This window comes from Thalassophryne amazonica, chromosome 14 (assembly GCF_902500255.1).
Source record: "Thalassophryne amazonica chromosome 14, fThaAma1.1, whole genome shotgun sequence".
NCBI classification, from domain to species: domain Eukaryota; kingdom Metazoa; phylum Chordata; class Actinopteri; order Batrachoidiformes; family Batrachoididae; genus Thalassophryne; species Thalassophryne amazonica.
Genome location: NC_047116.1, coordinates 86,033,791 through 86,054,993, shown reverse-complemented (window position 1 = coordinate 86,054,993; position 21,203 = coordinate 86,033,791). Strand labels below are relative to the sequence as shown.

At 41.5% G+C, this 21,203-nt stretch overlaps 2 protein-coding genes across 2 annotated transcripts in view; both read right to left on the bottom strand.

Moving 5' to 3' along the window:
• parp4 (poly (ADP-ribose) polymerase family, member 4) overlaps positions 1-4,108 on the bottom strand; it is a 65,113-nt gene extending 61,005 nt beyond the window's left edge. The window contains exons 1-5 of the mRNA XM_034186077.1: positions 4,094-4,108; positions 3,803-3,943; positions 3,322-3,489; positions 3,095-3,246; positions 405-536 (exon numbers count right to left, since the gene is read on the bottom strand). Of these exons, the coding sequence (XP_034041968.1) occupies positions 405-536; positions 3,095-3,246; positions 3,322-3,489; positions 3,803-3,943; positions 4,094-4,108 (608 nt within the window). The remainder of the gene's footprint in view (positions 1-404; positions 537-3,094; positions 3,247-3,321; positions 3,490-3,802; positions 3,944-4,093) is intronic.
• A 5,110-nt stretch (positions 4,109-9,218) lies between these two features.
• The window catches only part of LOC117524313 (protein mono-ADP-ribosyltransferase PARP4-like), a 47,582-nt gene continuing 35,597 nt past the window's right edge, over positions 9,219-21,203 (bottom strand). The window contains 11 exon segments of the mRNA XM_034186076.1: positions 9,219-9,511; positions 9,619-9,682; positions 9,991-10,125; positions 12,519-12,574; positions 12,577-12,617; positions 12,885-13,072; positions 13,212-13,282; positions 15,919-16,108; positions 16,186-16,323; positions 18,514-18,595; positions 20,314-20,360. Coding sequence (XP_034041967.1) covers positions 9,219-9,511; positions 9,619-9,682; positions 9,991-10,125; positions 12,519-12,574; positions 12,577-12,617; positions 12,885-13,072; positions 13,212-13,282; positions 15,919-16,108; positions 16,186-16,323; positions 18,514-18,595; positions 20,314-20,360 — 1,305 coding nt within the window.

Here is a 21,203-nt window from a genome sequence, read left to right as displayed (position 1 = left end):
AATTAACAGGTCTGTGAGAGACAGAATTCTTGCTGCTTAGTAGGTGATCAAATACTTATTTCATGCAATAAAATGCAAATTAATTATTTAAAATTCAAACAATGTGATTTTCTGGATTTTTATTATTTATTTATTTTAGATTCTGTCTGTCACAGTTGAAGTATACCTACAATAAAAATTACACACCATTCTTTGTAGGTGGGAAGAACTTACAAAATCGATAGTGGATCAAATACTTATTTGCCTCACTGTATATAATTGACAGTAAATTTGACAGCATTTTATAGTGTATTGGGCACAACTCTGGAGGAATCTGGGAAAATGAAAAACAACACACAAAATAGGAAAATTACACTGGATAAAACATTTTCAGTGAGAGTGAGAGTGAGTGAGTGAGATCACACCGAGACAGGATTCCTAAAAAGTTGCTTGGAGTAGATGAGTGAAGAAGCGGTTTCACATTTCCAAGTTTGCTGTTAAATGTCTGAAGCTCCACTCCTCTACTCACACGTAGAACCTGCCGAATTTGTACTTTACTGCAGGACACAAAAATACAACAAGGATAATGAGATGTTGGGCACAACAACAACAAAAAGTATGTTAAATTATCTATCTGTCTACACTGTATCGGAATTTTAAACCAAATTTGTCAAAAGCCAGGGGTCCCTGGATGTGAAAAAAAGCTTGTTATACATATTTTTAGTGAAAGTGCAAATACAAAGGGTGGTTTGCATGAACTGAGCTAATTTTGACAATAACTTATGTACTGTTTGACATGTCACTAAAAACTTATTTTTTCCAGAATATCCTGTGTACCATGAAAACAAATCCCCAAAGGAAAATTTATTTTCTTAATTTCAATTTTTTTTTTTATTTATTATTATTTCTTTATTTGACAATGTTAAATTTGGAATGTACAGTTTGGTCAAAAGTTGATTCATATGAAACATTCATTAAGAGCCATTATCAAAGTTGTTCTGAACTATTAAACTGCACATCACAACTGCACAAAGTGTATTTCTCTAACTAAGCCCTAAAAACTAAGTGAAACAATATAAACTGAAACATGGTTTGTCATGAGGCATTTGTTGTAAAAAACAAAAACAAAACAAACAAACAAACAAACAAATAATGGTCTTCACATGTTTACAATGTGCTTTGAATTGGCCAAAATAGTATCTGGTAAAACATCAGTTGTTCTCAACCAGCATTCCTTTAATGCAGAATTTGTTTTTGGGGGGGAAGAGGGAGAGATAAGTAAATAAAGTGTGTGTGGTGTGTGTGTGTGTGTGTGTGGTGTGGTGTGTGTGTGTATACATATATATAAATCACCATACATGGATTTTGACCAAAAGGTTTTGTTTTTACTGTCTACCAAAGCACACTGGAGTTTAAACTAAATAATCAATATATGCTCAAAATGCAGACTCAAATTCTAATTTGAAAGTTACTACATGAAAATTCAGTAGGTATATCTTATATTCCAATTATAAGGTGAACTATGCTAGTATACTAAGGTAAATTTAAATATCTAAAAAGGAAGAGTAAAATAGAAGAGTAGAAAAGAGTAGAGTAGAGCCACTTAGGTGCCTGGTCTTGAGAACCAGGGATGGTAGGTTGAAAAGCTTTTTTATCCCATGGAACTCTCCCTACCCACCCAAGCGGCACACCAACATTTACATGATCTGATCAACACTTTTCCACAACTGTAAGCTGTGCTTGTCAAGAGAAATTGCTGTTCCTCCATCCTTTCATTTGAATGTACAGCAAAACTTTCCGCATCCTAAAACCCAAGAACCATAAAATTCTTAAATAAAATTTTTTATACATGAATCCTGGGAGACCAAAGAGCTGCCAAAAAACAAACCAAAACAACAACAACAACAAAAAAATCATGCATTTGTGACATTTATACATGCCTCTTTCACTGAATTTTGGGTTTCAACTAGCAAATGTACAGAAACCCTGAAATGCTCACATTGCCCGCTAGATGGCGTCAAAGGCTGCTCAAATGTGTGGCAAGAGCTGGACTGATTATTCATTTGAAAGTTAACTTTTGGCAACAATAAAAAGAGCAGGGGATGAGAGACAGTGCAGAAGACTGAACACTGCTATTCAGAGAGTATATTCTTTATTTGATTGCCACACTGCATACCGTCCTTGAGTAGAAGACAACAGCAGGGAGAGTAGAAACAAAAGTCACCTCTTTCACTATCAAGCTGGGTGAATGTTCTTTTGTGGTGGTTGGTTCAGAGGTGGGATGAAGTCACTGTCAAGTCATCAATCTGCAAGTCTCAAGTCAGCTTGCAAACAATTGGTGGTCATTATGACTTGAGACTTGACAATTCATGACTTGGGATCGACTTGCTGGTGATTTTGTCGCACCTCTGGGTTGGTGTGACAATCTCACCACTACCAACCAAAAAAAAAAAAAAAACTTTGCAGGATGGAGGACCGCCCCATAGCAACAAAGGGATGCAAATGAAAGAGACGGACATCAGGACTGCGACTGTTCTGTTTTATTTCTAACCACCATCTAACCTATTATTTGTTTCTTCTGTTTGTGGCTGTTTCTCTCCGGGTGCTCTGGCTTCTTCCTACATCCAAAAAACATGCATGTTAGTTGAACTGGAAACCTTAAATTGACTGTAGGTGTGCATGAGGGTGTGAACACGTTTGTCTGTTCATATGTGGCCCTGCGACAGACTGCTGTCCTGTCCAGGGTGTATCTCGCCTCATGCCCTATGACTGCTGAGATAGGCTCCAGCACCTCCACAATGTTTAATTGGAGTAAGCAGGTATAGAAAACGGATGGATGGATGTTTGTGGCTGTCCATGGTCAAATTCAGAAGTTTTCTGAATGATTTTGACAACATTTGTGGTAAAGGTAGGCACTGGATGAATCTTTCAGTTGAGACCGTTCCTCCATCACTCACCCAATCTGGTTGCAAAGAGCCCCAAACTAAAACTGACAGGTTGCTCTTTGACTTCATACCCATCGTTTGCCTTCATCTCAATAGTATGATGCTGTGCTACACAACAAAACGTAAAACAACAAAAACACATTTGACAGTAAGAGTGGTATTTAACTGACCTGTCCTGTAGCAGAGCAGCCACAGCTTGAAACTCAGAACCTGCAGGAGGAACTGCTTCAATGCCGCACCTTAGAGCACGGTACATCCCCACAGTGGAAAAGGAGCCGTTTTGCAAAACGATTTCACCCACATTCCAGACATCTCTTAGTAACTACACAAAAAGAAAAGTCATGCTCTTAGTATAAGCAACCAGTGGTTTGTGTAGGTCTACATACAGGTTTGTTACCTGACAATGGTCTAGTTTCTGGGAGATGAGCTTGGCACTGGGGGGTGGGCAGGGTGCTGGAATGTGTAACAGCATGTAAACCTCCTTGAGGAGAGAAAACGCCTCCACATTATTTGCCTCCTGCATCTTCCTCTGTGCCTGAAGCAACAAGCCCTCAGCCCTGGTCACCTACAAACACAACACACAGCATGGAGTCTATAAACACATTCTATCTAAGCACAATGTGACGGCTGTTACGTCAAACATTCACAAAATGCTCAAGTCCAATCATCAGGATGGTAAATTGAACACATTCTTTTCACAGAAAACAAACATGGATTTGATGGATTTCTGTCAAATTCTGAGCAATATGTTGCCATCATCAAGTCAAGTCTGAAAGGTCAATGACTCGAAGTCTTCAAACATAACCAATGAGGTCTCCTTGCTTCAAGGAATCAGTAACTTGAGACACAACAGTCAATTGAAGAAAATACAAGCTTACATCATTGATGCTGAACTTTTCCAGTAAATTTTCAGTGAAATCGTCATCAAGACAATCGATGGCCTCTCCCCAAAGCAGCTCCACAAACATGGCGACTTCCTTTGATAAACTTGCCGTGTTCAGCTTCTCTTCGAGCAGCAGCTGTCAGTCAGACACACAATGTAAATTAATCAAATGATGAAGTAACTGCATTGAGCTACAACGGAAGTAGTGAGATGTACAATAACACAAAACCTCTTCAAAATCCAAAATAAGGTCATCCAGTATCTGTAGTAGTAATACACAACACACCAAACAGAAAAGCATTTCTACACTATATACAAGGTTGTGTCTTAAATACATATTGCTGCGGTAGTTCCGCCCTGCAGCCCGTTGGCATGGTTTTTAGTTCTTTACATGTTTTTGGATTTTCAATTTGTCCGTTTGTCTGTGATGTCTTATACGTTATGTTCTGATTTCATCTCGTGTCTCCCGTATGTGTGTGGGTGTCCGTCATGTGCACTTGTCTCCCTGCATCCTGCGTGTGTGTCTGCATGTTGCTCTGTTCATCCTCGGTGTCATGTGTGTTCCTACCCCGCCTGTGCTTGTTGATCATCTGTTTTTGGTTTATGTGTCTGTCTTTACCGGCTTGCAGACCGAACGGTCCCCCCTAAAAATCAGTCTGCCCTGCTTTCACTACGGATTAGCACCCTCGTTCTGCTTAAACTGCAACTCCAGTCATCATCTATCTCAGCGATAGATATCTGATGCTTTTGACCCACAATCATTTCCACATAAATTCCGCAGCTACATGAGCTGCTAGCTATGCATTCACCGCGCGTCGGTCATTTCAAAGCGCAAACAGAGTAACGCCACGTTTCTGCTTAAACTGACTCAGAATGATTTAAGGGGTTTTACCTTGTCATCTGATGGTTAATAAACTCCTGAATTCCATTTCATCGCTTTGGGTGAAGAGACTCTGTCTTAGACGAGTGGCTGATGTTTACCTGTGTCTTGCTCCTCGCCTTGGTTCACGTGTGTCTCGTCAAACTCTTTTCTACTGTAGCCCAGTTTTTTTGAGTGTTCATTGATGAAAAAACTGAAAGTTTTGGCAAGGACAAAAGGAAAATTTGAAATCTCAGATACACTAAATTTTCAAGGTTTTTTTTTTTTACCCACCAAGAAAATCTCCAAAAATTAAATTTTTTGTTGGGTCAGGTCAATTTTTCCACACCAGTCTTTTTCCTCACTACTTGGATTGTGCTACCAGCCTTTAATCCAAAAAACATACATTGTGGTTCAGAAAGTACCCAGTAAATGGCAATTCAAAGTATATAATAATAATAATGATAATAATATAATAATTCTCAGTATCAATTCAAATGGAACAATAGGAGTATTTATGGCACATTAATGCATCAACTTGTTCAACCTTCACTCACTTCTGAGTTTTCCTAGTTTTTCCTAATCTCTGTTTTCAAATTCTTGGCCACCTAAAATCCTTACAAATGTGTTTTTACTACACGATTAAGTTTTGATTACTCCACATTTGAACTTAACAACTTTTTCTTATATTAGAAAAACTGTAATAAAACAGTTTTTTAATAAAAAAAGATTCTTTAGAATCTTTGATGTTCATCTGTAAATTAAAAAACCATAACTTATCTGTTGTTAAGATAATTTCTTGATTAACTGTAATATCCAGACATTTATATTTGTATTTAATTATCAATACTTACCTGCTAAATTACTGAGATTAACTGTGTGTAGATTAAGTGATGAGTTACTCTCATGGGTCCACTAGGTGGCGATCATTGCCCTGCGGTCAGGAGGGCACGCAAGAGGAAAGGGGAGTTTTTTCAGAGCGGCAGAGGCTGTATCCCCATTGTGCTGGGTCAAGTGGTGGAGTCGCAGCGTGGGTGTAACATGCCACGCTCACGCCTTCAGTAAAGTTTAGTTGAAAACTTAGATGTTGTGGACATTCAGTTCATCTCACGATACATCATCTTTTTGGCGACAAGGATAAGGTCTGCTGGGCGACAACCTGCGGAGCGTCTGGTTGGGTTCGCGGAGGGCTAATGCACACTGTGCAGTGGTGGCTAACAGCACTGATGGTGGCAGGGTTTCTCAGCTGGGGAATGGCGAGAGTGTATGGAGAGAGAAGAAATGGCGACCACTGACACGCTGGCAGCGTTTGATCAAGTATCAAACCTGGGAATATTATTGTGAAATAATGGAACAATTTTGGTTGCGGTCAATACATTGACGACGGAGACAGAGAGACATACTCGTAAGTGTCATCTGGGCCTCGAAATACAGTTTGATGTGGAACCTTCTCAGTTGAGAACAAGCCGAAGGACAAGACATATGACGAGCTGGTACGTCTGTTAAAGAAACCACTTTGATCCAAAGCCAAGTGAATTGTACAAAGGTACAAGTTTCTCAAAATCACAAATCTAATGAATCAGTGATGGTGTATGTGGCAGACTTGCGCTGGCTAGCTGACTGGATTCAAAGACGACTCCTGGCAGAATCGGGCTTGACATTTGATAAAGCTTTGGCAATATCTGTGGCATCAGAGACGGCGACCAAACATGCCCAGAGTCTACAAAATCCTACTGCTGTAGTTAGTGCTTCAAAGGTAAATAAAGGCTTGCACAAGAATGGTGCTGTCCAGGGAGCTACACCGGAGGTGTTGCAGCTGCAAGGACCACACCTGAATGTAAGTTTAAACAAGAAAAATGTCATACCTGTGGAAAAGTAGGCATATTGCCAGAGCCTGCTGTAACAAGAACAAACAGAAGAAATCAACTACAATATAGTTGATGAAGCTAGAAGAGGGAAGGGATGGAGTTCAAACCACTGTTCTCACAAAGTGCAGGAGAAACAAAAGGACAGTACCACAGATAACTCAGAAGATGGCACATTCACGCTGAAGTGCATGACGTTCAAACTGGGTCGTATGAGTGAGGTGCACCTGAGAAAGGTTCGACAATATACTGGTGAGCATGGACTGAATGGGACAAGTGTTACTTTTGAAACAGACAGTGGCTGCAATCTCACAGTAATGAATGAGGAAAGACGCCGCACGAGGCCAGTCCAGATTAGGTTGGAGACCTATACGGAGCACCCAGTGGAAGTCAGGGGAGCTGGTTATGTCAGAGCGAAGTACAAGCATCAAAGTATTAAACTGCCCCTCGTAGTGGTCAAAGGGGACGGGCCTGCCTTACAGGGGCGAGGCTGGCTGGAGGACATACAGCTGAACTGGAGGGAAATCAAGGATAGACACAGAGCTCGTTGAGTGCAGCAGGTATAACGGAGAATCAAGCAGTGCACCAAACAAAGGAGAAAGCTCTGCATTAGGTGCTAAGCAAGCATGAGGATGTGTTCAAAGAACAGCTTGGTACAATAAACGGCACTAAAGCTACCATCCACGTGAAAGATAATGCTGTCCCATGTTTCTTCTGTCCCCAATCCATTCCATCTGCCATGAAAACTAAAGTGGATGAGGAAATGGACACGCTGCTGAAGGAGGGAGTAATCACACCAGTGACATACCGTAATTTCCGGACTATCAGCCGCTACTTTTTTCACACGCTTTGAACACTGTGGCTTTTACAATGATGCAGCTAATTTATGGATTTCTACAGGCTTTTTCACAAGTTCAAATACGTCAATTGATTTCCTGAAAGCTGTGCTTCTCATGCGGTGTAAATTCATACACAGTGTAAATATAAGGTCTTACCCATTCGTTTTAGTAAAGAAAAGTCCCTCTCCAGCACCAGAGTTGGGCCGTCAAATCAGTTAGTGGAGTGGAGTCTTCTCCCCACCACCCTTCCACACTGGTTCTCTGTCTTGGCGCAACAAGTCAAAAAACTCACAGCGCCTCATTAATGTCTCATTTAGCACAGACTCCATCTGATCCTGGCTGCACCCGATGAAATCTCAAGAAAAACTTAAAATTACTCAGTTCTCCATGTGGAGTTGAGAAGCCGCGCGATGCTGTGCGCGCGCTGGATAAGGGAAAAAAAGCATTTATGGATGTATTTAATTAAAAGTTAAAAAAATCTTTCTGTCTAATATCTTTCTGTGTAAATATCTCATGTTACAACGTGGAGACCCGCGGCTTATAGACAAGTGCGGCTTTATTTATGTACAGTTCTTTTTTCTTTTAAAACTGGTGGGTGCGGCCGATATTCAGATGCGCTCTACAGTCCGAAAATTAAGGTACTCAGAGTGGACAGCTCCAATGGTGCCGATCTTGAAACCGAAAGGAACTGTGAGACTATGCAAGGATTATAAACTCACAGTGAACACTGTTTCCTCACTGGAACAAGATCCAATACCTCGTGTTGATGACTTGTTTGCAGCTCTATCTGAAGGAGAACAGTTTCCAAGCTGGACATGAGCCATGCATATCAGCAAATACTGATGGATGACGTCTCAATGAAGTACCTTACGGTGAACACACAGAGAACTGTTCACATATAACAGACTGTCGTTTAAAGTGGTTTGGCACCCGCTATAATCAAAGGACCATGGACGGTCTGTTGAAGGGAATTCCACTAGTATCAGTGCACATGGATGATATTTTGGGGAGTGGATGTGGCTGACCATCTAAAAAACCTTGACACAGTGCTAACAAGGTTGGAAGAGGCTGGGCTGTGCTTAAGGAGAAATAAGTGCACCTTCCTACAGGATGAGTGGACTACTTGGGGCACAGAGTGGATGCACAAGGACTTCACCCAGTGGAGAAAAATGTGAAAACCATCAGGAAGCTCCCACTCCCACAAATGTCACTGAACTCAAATCATATCTGGGTTTGATGAACTACTACAACAAATTTCTTCCCAACCTGGCAACCCTACTAGCTCCACTGCATGAACAGTTGAGACAAGAGGTGCAATGGAAGTGGAAAAAAGAACAAGAGGAAGCTTTTCAAAACTCCAAGGTCTTGTTGAACACATGGTTCACTACTCACCTGACCAAGAATTAATCCTGTCATGTGATGCTTCTCCTTATGGGTTGGATGCTGTTTTATCACACAGAATGGATGATGGGAGTGAGAGGTCCTTAGGATTCATGTCATGCACGCTACAGCCTGCTGAAAAAGATACTCTCAACTTGACAAGGAAGGCTTAGCAGTCATGTTTGGTGTGGAAAAGTTTCACAAGTACCCGTATGGCTGTGCCTTCACCATTTATACAGATCACAAACCTCTTCAATGAGAAGAAACCCATCCCACAAATGGGTTCTCCGAGAGTGCAAAGATGGGCAGTACGCCTCAGTGCCTATGAATACAAGTTTGTCTACGAGAGGAAAAAACCATGCTGGGAAGTGGGAGGAAACCGAACAAGTCCTGATGATGGATGTACTGGATGAGACTCTGGTGGACACAAACCAAATCAAAAGCTGGACAGCTAAGGATGTAATACTGTCACAAGTCCATGCATACATCCTTAAAGGATGACCGGATGACGCCTGCTTCAACCCTTACTATCAGCGGAGAATGGAGCCGAGTGCAAGGGATGGTTGCGTGCTCTGGGGAGCCCGAGTTATTGAATGCTAAAACTGCTGCATCAAACACATATGGGCATAATGAAGATGAAGGGTCTGGCTTGATCTTATCTGTGGTGGCCAGGAGTCTCTGAAACAAAATGGCATTCAGCCTGTGAAGTCGGCACTGTTCCATTCCTCCTCTAATGGGCTGGCAGAGGGGGTAGTCCAAACCTTCAAGGAGGGTATGAAAAAAATGAAAGAAGACACTTTGCAAACCAAACTGTCCAGGTTCCTGTTCAGCTACCGTATCACACCTCATGCAATGACAGGCTTGTCACCTGCAGAGTTGATGATGTCACAGTGGCTCTGATCCGTTTTGGACTTAGTACTGCCTGATGTGAGCTTGAAAGTGAAGCAAAAACAACTGAAGCAGAAGCAAGCTCATGACAAAAACAGGGAACTGAGAAGTTTTGCGCCAGGGGACAGTGATCTCGTCAGGAACTACTCATACGGGCCTAAATGGATCACTGCAGCCATTCAGAACTCTTCAGGTCCTTTGTCATACACGGTCAGCCTTGGGAGTGGTCAAACCATGAAGAGACATGTGGATCAGGTGAAAGCTCGATTGACAGCTGTAGCACCATGTTTGGAGCTTAACAAGGACTTGCAACTGTTTCCAAACAATGATCCAGGTGCTGTGGCTCCCTCGCCTGTAGCTCCGACTCAAGTAGGCGATATTCCTTCAGGTGAGCCTCCAGAGCAACTGCCTGTCCCCACTGCCGAGGTTCGTCCAGAGTCACCTGTTGCACTGCTGGTGGATCGCTCAACCAGGGAGAAACGTTTGCCTGCTCACCTCAGAGACTTGTTATTTAGAGTGAGATCTTTTGCAGGAATTGAGCAACAATGCTCTCTGGTCTCAATGGGCCTCATGTATCAAAGTTGCACTTGTGGCCATCCCACCTCACAGGTGTGCCATACCAAGATGCTGATTAGACACCATGATTAGTGCACAGGTGTGCCTTAGACTGTCCACAATAAAAGGCCACTCTGAAAGGTGCAGGTTTGTTTTATTGGGGGGGGATACCAGTCAGTATCTGGTGTGACCACCATTTGCCTCATGCAGTGCAACACATCTCCTTCGCATAGAGTTCATCAGGTTGTCAATTGTGGCCTGTGCAATGTTGGTCCACTCCTCTTCAATGGCTGTGCGAAGTTGCTGGATATTGGCAGGAACTGGTACACGCTGTCGTATACGCCGGTCCAGAGCATCCCAAACATGCTCAATGGGTGACATGTCCGGTGAGTATGCCGGTCATGCAAGAACTGGGACATTTTCAGCTTCCAAGAATTGTGTACAGATCCTTGCAACATGGGGCCGTGCATTATCCTGCTTCAACATGAGGTGATGTTCTTGGATGTATGGCACAACAATGGGCCTCAGGATCTCGTCACGGTATCTCTGTGCATTCAAAATGCCATCAATAAAATGTACCTGTGTTCTTCATCCATAACAGACGCCTGCCCATACCATAACCCCACCGCCACCATAGGCCACTCGATCCACAACATTGACATCAGAAAACCGCTCACCCAGACGACGCCACACACGCTGTCTGCCATCTGCCCTGAAGAGTGTGAACTGGGACTCATCCGTGAAGAGAACACCTCTCCAACGTGCCAAACGCCAGCGAATGTGAGCATTTGCCCACTCAAGTCAGTTACGACGACGAACTGGAGTCAGGTCGAGACCCCGATGAGGATGACGAGCATGCAGATGAGCTTCCCTGAGACGGTTTCTGACAGTTTGTGCAGAAATTCTTTGGTTATGCAAACTGATTGTTTCAGCAGCTGTCCGAGTGGCTGGTCTCACACGATCTTGGAGGTGAACATGCTGGATGTGGAGGTCCTGGGCTGGTGTGGTTACACGTGGTCTGCGTTGTGAGGCTGGTTAGATGTACTGCCAAATTCTCTGAAACGCCTTTGGAGACGGCTTATGGTAGAGAAATGAACATTCAATACACGAGCAACAGCTCTGGTTGACATTCCTGCTGTCAGCAGGCCAACTGCACGCTCCCTCAAATCTTGCGACATCTGTGGCATTGTGCTGTGTGATAAAACTGCACCTTTCAGAGTGGCCTTTTATTGTGGGCAGTCTAAGGCACACCTGTGCACTAATCATGGTGTCTAATCAGCATCTTGATATGGCACACCTGTGAGGTGGGATGGATTATCTCAGCAAAGGAGAAGTGCTCACTATCACAGATTTAGACTGGTTTGCGAACAATATTTGAGGGAAATGGTGATATTGTGTATGTGGAAAAAGTTTTAGATCTTTGAGTTCATCTCATACAAAATGGGAGCAAAACCAAAAGTGTTACGTTTATATTTTTGTTGAGTGTATGTATGTATACAGAGGGTGGGCGTTTATAAGCTTTGCTTCTGCTCACCCCTTTTTGGTCACACATGTCACTGTGGAATTGTCTTGTATATCAGTTTTTTGTTATTGACGAGTTGTATGTCAAATAAATAAGTTCAAGTTCAACGGGAGCATTTGCTGCGATTTTTGTTCCTAGTTGAATAACTTGATTATGTCTGGCTGAGGGCACAGCTCCTTTCTTTTAATTTTGGGCAGGCTGCCAGGTCTGCACTTTATAAGCCATTTCCATCTTAATGGATATTTGGCCTTATTTTTTATTATTTCATTGGTATTATTTCTCCCTGGTGTCACAAAAATAAATAAATAAATAAATAAAAACAATTCCAGATTGGTGGGGGTTCTGTATTGTTGTCGTGGAAAAAGTGATTTCTCAGTGTTGACGGTATTGTGTAATCCCTATTGTGACAGGTTTGCATCAGGGATGATGAAATACATCCATCAGTCTGAACCATTTAATCACATTACAGTATAAGAGCACAAAATCAGATACAACGCTAACACTAGACCTGTAAATCAAAGATGTGAATTAATCTCATTTCAAACTATGACAATAAAACTTTAGAGTTGTCTGCCAGTGCTGCTTTTCTAATTGGAGTTGATGTGATTAATACAAAGTGAAGCAAACCATTTGTATACTGAAAAACAAAAACACATCCATCAATATAATGGTTCTGTCAATACAAACTACTTGGTATGTTCTTAAAAGAAACAATGCAACAGAAACTCAAGAAAAAAAAAAAAACATCCACACTGTGGGACCCCTAAACCACAGCGAGACAGTCTGCAGATTATCAGTCTTACCTTTTCGACCCAGTTGTGTTTGGTTTTTGTGTCAAAGAATTCATAGGCTCCGCCCCTGCCTGGGCAAGGGCTCTCAGCATGTGCCGATTGGCTGTTGGGCTGAGGTAATAACAAAAAACAACAACAAACAAAAACAAAAAACAAGACAAAGACATTTTTAAAGAATAAAAAGTAGCAAAATAGATGTTTGTCTATTTATGCAGCAAAATGAGTATTACAGAAGAACTCAACAGCGTTTAGATGTTGGGAAATTTTTTTATGATTTTAGGGTGGTGTTGGGCATTTTATTCAAACTGGGATTGAACCATTAACTAAGAAAATCAAAAGCCAACCTCATGTGATTGTGACCATTCAAGCTGTTCAGACCTGAGGCCGCAGGTGAAGAGGCGTGTGTGCTGGACGCCGTCTCTGAGCAGCTGGAGTGTGAGCTCAGCGTTCTGGATGTGACCATCTGACAGCAGCAACAAGTTACGGATGCCACGAGACGGCGGCAGAAGGCTGAGAGCTCGCAGGGGGCGCCACAGCTCAGTGTTGGCTCGTACTAGAGGGGACGACTTGAAGCGCACAGAGACAGAGAGTGAATTCAAGCATTGAGAGGAGTAGCAGAGAAAAATACTCCTTTATGTCCATGAGAATACAGAAACTTAATCTGTATTAAGATATGTGTGTGTGTGTGTGTCTTTTGCCTCTCACCTTGATGAAGTTTTCAGCTGCCTGAAAAGATGTGACAAGCGGTTCTGCTTTCACAAAAGCTTCTGTGTGATCTGTCAAACAAAGTTTGAAGAAAATTACCAACTATGTCGTTGGGTTTTCCTTTTTCTACATCTTGAACACACATTGGGTTTTCCTTTTTTACATCTTGAACACATACTGATGATAAAAATGATATGAAATGATATACTATGATATAAATGTCCTACAGTCACAGCTGAATGAGCTACTTTAAAGGTATAATCCATATTTACTATTTACCTGCAGAAAGGTACTTCTGAGGCTTCAGAGATGTAATAGGGACTAAATTACTCAGAGACCCCAAGTTTCATCTTCATTCAGTAATACCCCCCCCCCCCCCCCCCGCCACACACACACACCACCAAACAAAGATCTAAAATCCTATTTTGTCCCCAACAAACTGCTCTCCTGTTGTTGTTTTTGCTTGTCTTTAGGTTGATGCGTTTTGCTCAGGCTCGCCCAAGTGAATCCAGTACAGACCCCCAATAGGATTTGTTTGTCATTTTTTTCATGACTAATATAAATGAAGCCCAAAGACATACTTAGTGACTTGGAAATGTTAATGTAGTGTTCATCCCTGGACTCATCTCAAGAAAACCAGCTGTAAATATAATTCTTATATTTAGAATAATTTGCCCCACTCCCACCTTTTTTGGAATGTATTCCAGCCTTTAAATGCAGGAATGGAGGTATATTTACAAATGAAATGAAGCTGACCACACAAAACATGAAACATCCTGGGTTCATACTGCCTGCAATGAAATAGAAGTCAAAGAAAATGTAAGGATACTTTGTTTTTTTATTAATTTTATTTTTAAATTAATTTTATTTGCATTTTCCACATTGCCCAAACTTGAGGTCCCATGGGATAAAAAAGCTTTTAAACCTACCATCCCTGGTTCTCAAGACCAGGCACCTAAGTGACTCTGCTTTTTTTTTTTTTTAGATATTTAGGTGTACCTTAGTATACACTAGTAGAGTTCCACCTTAGATTTGGAATGTATAATAGAAGATAAATCTTCCTGAATTTTCATGAATGAAACTGGTCAGCTGATTCTTGAGATATTGTGCTAACAAGGGTGGCAATGACAATATCTTGAATATCTCACTGTGACCTTGAAACTGACCCCAATGCCACTGTAATCGACTAGTGTCAGCGGATCACCCATGTACACCCTTGTGCTAAATATGAATGAAATTGGTCAACTAATTCCTGAGATATGGCGCTAACAAGTGAAAAAGGAAGGAAAGACAGATGGATGGACGAGCTGATTGTTAGATCCCCCCGTATTTCATACTGGGGAGATAAAAATGAACCCAGGTCTACATACAACATGAGATAAAAATCCTCATCTACAACACAGTTGTCATGCCAACCCTGCTCTCACATCTGATACCTGGACCCAGGGGCGCTGCCAGGTATTTTGGGCCCTGTGAAAAGAAATCTTACTGAGCCACCCCCATATTATTTGTCAGTATTAAAACTGTATTTGGGGCCTGTCTCTGCCCCTGTCAATCATGGGCCCCAAGAATCCTTCTCCTTGCCTGAACCATCCACCGCCGCCACCTGAATACCCTCGAGCGATTCCACCAGTGCTGCCTGAGGAGTATCCTCCATACCAGGTGGAAACACTACTGTACCAACATTAGCATCCTGGCTGAAGCCAAGCTCGAGAGCATTACGGGAGTCATTATCAGAAATCAGTTATGGGTGGGTCACGTCGTTAGAATGGATGACAGCTGACTTCCCAAGCAGATCTACTCCCAGCTGAGCGAAGTAAAATGGTCCAGAGGAGGGAAGAAGAAATGCTACAAGGGTCTCCTGAAGCACAACCTCAAGAGCTGCTCCACTGACTGGAAGACCTGGGAGGAATACGCAAGTGACCAAGCCAGCTTGTAATAATTTCTAAAAAAAACGTTTTTCATGTTCTCATTATGGGGTGTTGTGAGTAGAATTTTGAGGGAAAAAAAAAAAAAGAATTTACTCCTATTTGAAATAAGGCTGTAACAAAAAAATTGGAAAAAGTGAAGCACTGTGAATACTTTCTGGATATTCTGTATCTTGCATTTCTTGTGTGTCTTGCACAATTCTTTCTTGTGAAAGCTAGTTTCCGTTCAGTTCTGCTAAACTGGCTCTATAATTTATGATTCTGTTGACAAAGGAAAAAAAACATACTAATACACTTCTGTACCTGTAGCGGAAGCATTTTGCAGCTGGAAGAACATAGTCATCTTGGGCCTGGCTGCTTCATCTGCGTCAGTTCAACTTGATGCTTTATAGGCAAATTTACTGACTACAAAAAAAACCACTTCTTTCATCGTCCACAGTCTAAATAGCAATGTGCCTGGCTCAAGAACACCCGGCTGTTAAAAGTGGCCCGTCTGTTTGTAGGCATATTAAATATAAATATTCACTCTGTGAATGTCCATGAGCGGCCCAGCCAGAGCTCAGATCTGAAACTGATTGACCATTGTGGATTAAGGCTGTAACACAGCAAAATGCAGAAAAACTGACGTGCTATGAATACTTTTTGATGATGCACTGTAAATCTGCATCAGGAACGGCACCCGCTGTAAAATCGGCGCCAAATCTCTATGTGGGTCTGTGCTGGATTCGCTGGGGCGACTCTGCACAAAACAGGGTTTGCTCAAAGCAACAAGAACCAACCTGTGCTGAAGATGATAACATTGACTCTGAGGTTGCGATCGAGGGTCTTCAGGACTTGTAGGGCGATTCTGCGAGCGTCGCGGAGAGTCTCTTTGCACATGGATCCAGAAGCGTCCAATAAAAAGACAACTTCATCAGACGTCGATTTGGAAGTGATGTCAAACTCTGGATAGAAAACTAGCATACAGGCCTGGAGGAGAGAGAAATACACACTGAGTGTGTGTGTATATGAGAGAGAGAGAGAGAGAGAGAGAGACTGAGACTGACCTGGCTGTCTCTGTCAGGATGATTCTCCACCCACATTCTTGGTAGGTGGATCTCAGAGAGAGTGATTGACAGCTGGAAACCATCTGGACCCAAGACCTCTCCAGGAAGCACACTCACAACCGCCTTACAGTCCGTCCTCTATGGAGTCGTACCAGCACACACACACCACACACTCCACACACACACACACACACACACACACACACACACACACACACACACACAACACACACACACACACACACACACACACACACACACACACACACACACACACACAAAATTGCAGAAAAAATGACAAACATGAGAAAGGGGAGGATTCCAAATATAAGTAATTTATCACCACAGCCAAAGAGGAACTTTTTAAAATTCGCATCCATCTGTGGTTTGCTGGGACTGATGTCAGAATTACTACAGAACTATTAAAGTCATTTCCCATTACTTGATCACAAATGTTTTGTCTAAACCTGAAAGAAAGCATTGTGGCTAATCTGCAAATAAGGGTAGAACCAGGAAATGCTATAAATGTTTTAACATGGAGATGTCAACATAAGGCGTTAATGCCAGCTGTCATCCTAAACCTGGCTGAAAAAGTTGGACACGTGGTGGAACAAAATTCTTTTCTATGTTGGAGGGGATGAAGGAAAACAGAGTTTTTTAAAAAGAATTTTATAACATTGCAAGATGACTGGCAGCCATATTTTTATGTGTTACATGTCTTTCAGCTGCCCCCAGTGGCTCAAGGACGCCACAGCGGATCAAGTACAGATCTGCATGGGGATTTAGCACACGTTTTACTCTGATGCTCTTCTTGACACAACTTCATTTGCATGTGAAACACACAGCCCCTCATCTTACTGAGGACTCCCGGCTGAGCACTAATCAGGACCTGCTGAGATCTGACGGGATCAGGTGTACACAAGCAGAATGGCTGCAAGGACCAGATTTTCTATAAAACCTGAAATTTTAGTAATTCTGCAAATTATTTTACAAGAAAATTAGAATAATCAATTTGTTATTACAATTATACCAAAGCAATTGGATGGCATTTTATTGAGAAGTTGTTTCTGGAAAGATACCTTGCATGTTTTAAACAGAAATCTCAATTCTTTACTTTGACCTTAATTTGAAGATATTATTTATTTAATTATTTATGTCAATATAAAATGTTATAATGTTTGTCTATCTAGATGTATCTAGATGTATGTACAGGTTTTCTAAAAGGAACTTTTAATGGTTCACGTTCTGGACTTAGTTTTCTGACCTCTAGGTCTGTTGTTTTCCTCCAGTGTTTTCTCCAACGCGTAGTATGTCTTGTGTTTATCTTGGTGGTACTCCTAGTGATATCTCCTCGTGTGTTATGCTCCTTGCGCTTTTATTTTAGTCCTGCTCCGGTTGCATGTTGCTGGCTTACTTCCTTGGAACTCAAGTTCTGGGTTGACGTGCACTCTTGTTTCCAGATTAACTGGATTGTACACTATTTAACCAACATGACTGCTTCACTCCAGTGCCAGATTGTCTCATGTGCCCATTATTATTGCAGAGCCATGTGGTGTATGTTTTAAATGCACATTAAGACTCGCTTGTGTCCACGCAACATGTTGATTTTATTCAGCGCACATCTGTTTCATGGCACAGTGTCGATAACATTGCCCATCAGTCACTACTGCCCACTGGAGCATTTTAAAAATATTTCACTTTCCTTTGCTTCAAATATGCAATAAATCTGTTTCTGGCAGATGGCACATGTGATATAACCTTCTTACCACCCAATCAGGTATTGCTAGCCACATAAGCAAACACATTTTTCTGATCACCATGGCTGTTTTCTTTCTGTTCGCCCAGACTGTACAGGTGTGAGACAGAAGGGATGGAAGGGCCCCTCGTAAGAGTAAAAGTCCATTTTTTTGAACATATAGTAATAATAATGAGAATTAAAGTGTTTTAACAACTAAACATTGTTCAATCACTATTACTCAGGACTAAAATGTTCTAGTTTTACTACTACAATGCTGAAATATGTTAAATTGATGGGAATAAATAATACATGAAAACATTATGAAGCAGCTTGGACTGAAGTTTTTTTTCCTTAATGCATGGCAAAGCTGTTAAACTGTCAAACATATACATCGGACTGACTTTAATTTGCTTGTTAACATCTTTGCTTATTTCAACACAGATGTCATTAAGTTTGGACTGCACTGGTGTTCTCTGCTCAGGGTCTCCAGTTGTGCAATAGCCATTACAGAACGTGCTCAAACCAAATACAATATGTAAAAACCGCTACAGAAGGAAAGTGAATAAAAAGCATAACAAATATGGAAAAACCTTCATCTTGATTTTGTGAGTGATGCACTGCAGGTTTGTGATCTCATAGGGCATCTCAATGGACATGTCCAGAGTGAATTCTCTGGGGGGAAGAGCACAACACTGAACTTCTTATTTTATTAAATATTACAGGATGATGACAAACTCTGTAGAGCAAATATTTGGTGGTTCTTGCTAAATCAGACAAAAAAAAAAAAAAATTATAACCAGAGCTCCTAATGGCCCCTATCTTGATGATGCATACTGTGTGGTGAGATGGGCACAGTACAAGTGTATTTGGGGCATGTCAAACTCCTCTTTGCCATTCACATGCCAGCTAATCTGAGAGCAAAAATAAACAGAAGGGCACAAAAGTCTCTGCATTTGTCACCTGCATGTATTTCGGACAAAACATGAATCAAACCAACCAGACTGTCATCTGTCATTACCTTTAAGAGTGGTATGTACTTCACCCTGGCACACTGCTATTTAGATGGTTTGCTTAAGTGAGAGGTTTTCTGGTAAGGAAATGTACCAGCACACACAGCGTTGAGCTGTGCTAGCATGTCATTTATGTGAACAGCCACCAAAGCACCATGAGGCGGAGTAGTTGAGAACCTACTCCTTAAGACACCTCCTCATCCTCCATCTGAGTTCACCTGATCACCTCTAACCCATCTTGGGCAGACAGTTCTATTTTGGTGTTCCACTGACATGGAACCCAGATAAGAATAAAGTGATACGAACCACTATTATTAAAGTTCTGGCCATTATCTTGAGTTATTTTTACTTTTATTTCATTTTTAAATTTTGTTTTCCATTGGGTGTCATTCTGCATTGATATAGTAACATGCATCCCTGTGTGTACAAGCAGAGCATATGTGTGTTGTGAACCTGCTTATGTGAGGTATCTGGGTCCAGGTCACCATGGCAGCAGACCAAGCAGCTCATTCCACACTGCCCTATCCTCTCCCAAGTCCTGTAACTCTTCTAGAGGATCCCAAGGTGTTCCCAAGCCAGCTGGGAAATATAATCCTACCAACTTGTCCTGGGTCTTCCCCGGGGTCTCCTGCCAGTTGGATGTGCCTGGAAGTTCTCCTTCAGGAGACGACCACGGGGCATCATCACCAGGTGTCAGAACCACTTCAGCTGACTACTTTCCATGTGAAGGAGCAGAGGCTCTACTCAGAGTCCCTCCCGGATAGTCGAGCTTGACACCCTGTCCTGGAGTGTAGACCCAGATACTTGATGTAGAAATCCCATTTCCGCCACTTGTATCCGCGATCTAAATCTTTCAGTCATTACCCAAAGTTCATAGCCATAAGTGATGATAGGAGCGTAAATGGACAGGTAATTTGAGAGCCTCGCCTTCTGGCTCAGCTCCTCCTTCACCACGATGGACCGGTATAGCGTCCGTAAAACATCAGACAATGCATTTGAATATTGTGCGATATAAATGCCAAAAAAAAAAAAACCTTGGTGCAATTTGGTCTCTGGCGCAATCATTTTCTGCTGCCTCACAGCAACACTGTGCATGCCCACACAAGTATACATCCTATTTACACAACTTGTGCGCAGGGTGTGTATATGGCAACTGGGTCTGCTGGAAACTAGCAATGACACTTGAGCCACGTTGCGAACTTTTTTTTGCATCTGATGTAAGAGGGGCCCAATGTAGTCACCTAGTTGACAGTAAACTAATCACTAGATAATACCAGTGACTGCAGTAAAAGGCAGAAACATTGTCCCAAAAATCAGATATTATTGATGACAAGTAACCATTAAAAAGCATAAAATGATGTATATTATGCATTTTCTCACCTCGTACTTTCTCCCTGATCAGTCACACGTACCTTTTCCACAGTGACCTGTGGGAAAAAACCAGGATGACTTCAAAATTGATACTGTAACATAACAGGTCTTCCTGTGTTTTTCCTTACAAACAATTGCCCACAATGTAAAACAGAATGAATCCTCTCACAATGTATAACAAAAACAAACTAAATATTAGACCTCAGTTAATGATTACCTATCTGATAAACAGCCTTATGCAGAAGCCAGATATATTGAGTATAATCTGAAAATAAAATGTTGGACTGGTACCACTTGAAATGTGCGGGAAGTATTTTTGTGTTTTTTAAACCATTAAACACCCGCTGTAAAAAAGGAAAATATTTGTTTAAATAAATAAACTGAACAAAGTTCCCTTAGTTGAGCACGTACATCTACCAAAGTTCAAAATGCCCAATTTTACCAAGATAAAGAAAAGATTACAAAATTTCTGAGTTCTTTTTTCAACTTCATCCACAAATTTCTCAAGTTCCAGACTCGGTCAAGCGTGACGGCTATTGAAAACTAGTCTCATATTAATACGAATAATAACAAAGTTTTAAAGATCTTGGCACTGCCCCCTTCTTTAATAATAATTCATAAATTCTTCATCCAGACCACACCAAACTATTCTCACTAATATTAATTAATACTGGTTGACGGCTTTTCTGCTCCAACTGCTAAGAACCCAACAAGCACACAAACAGTCCTGGGTGACAAAATAACCACGTTTGTGGAGGTAATTTTTTTCTTTAATAAATTAGTTGCTGTGATTAAAGATACTGCAAAAAATGTAGGTCACCTTTCCTTCATGTTTTACCATGAAATGTTTTACCTCGTAATCTTTGGCCCCAGAAGTTGGTTTATCCAATACACTGAGT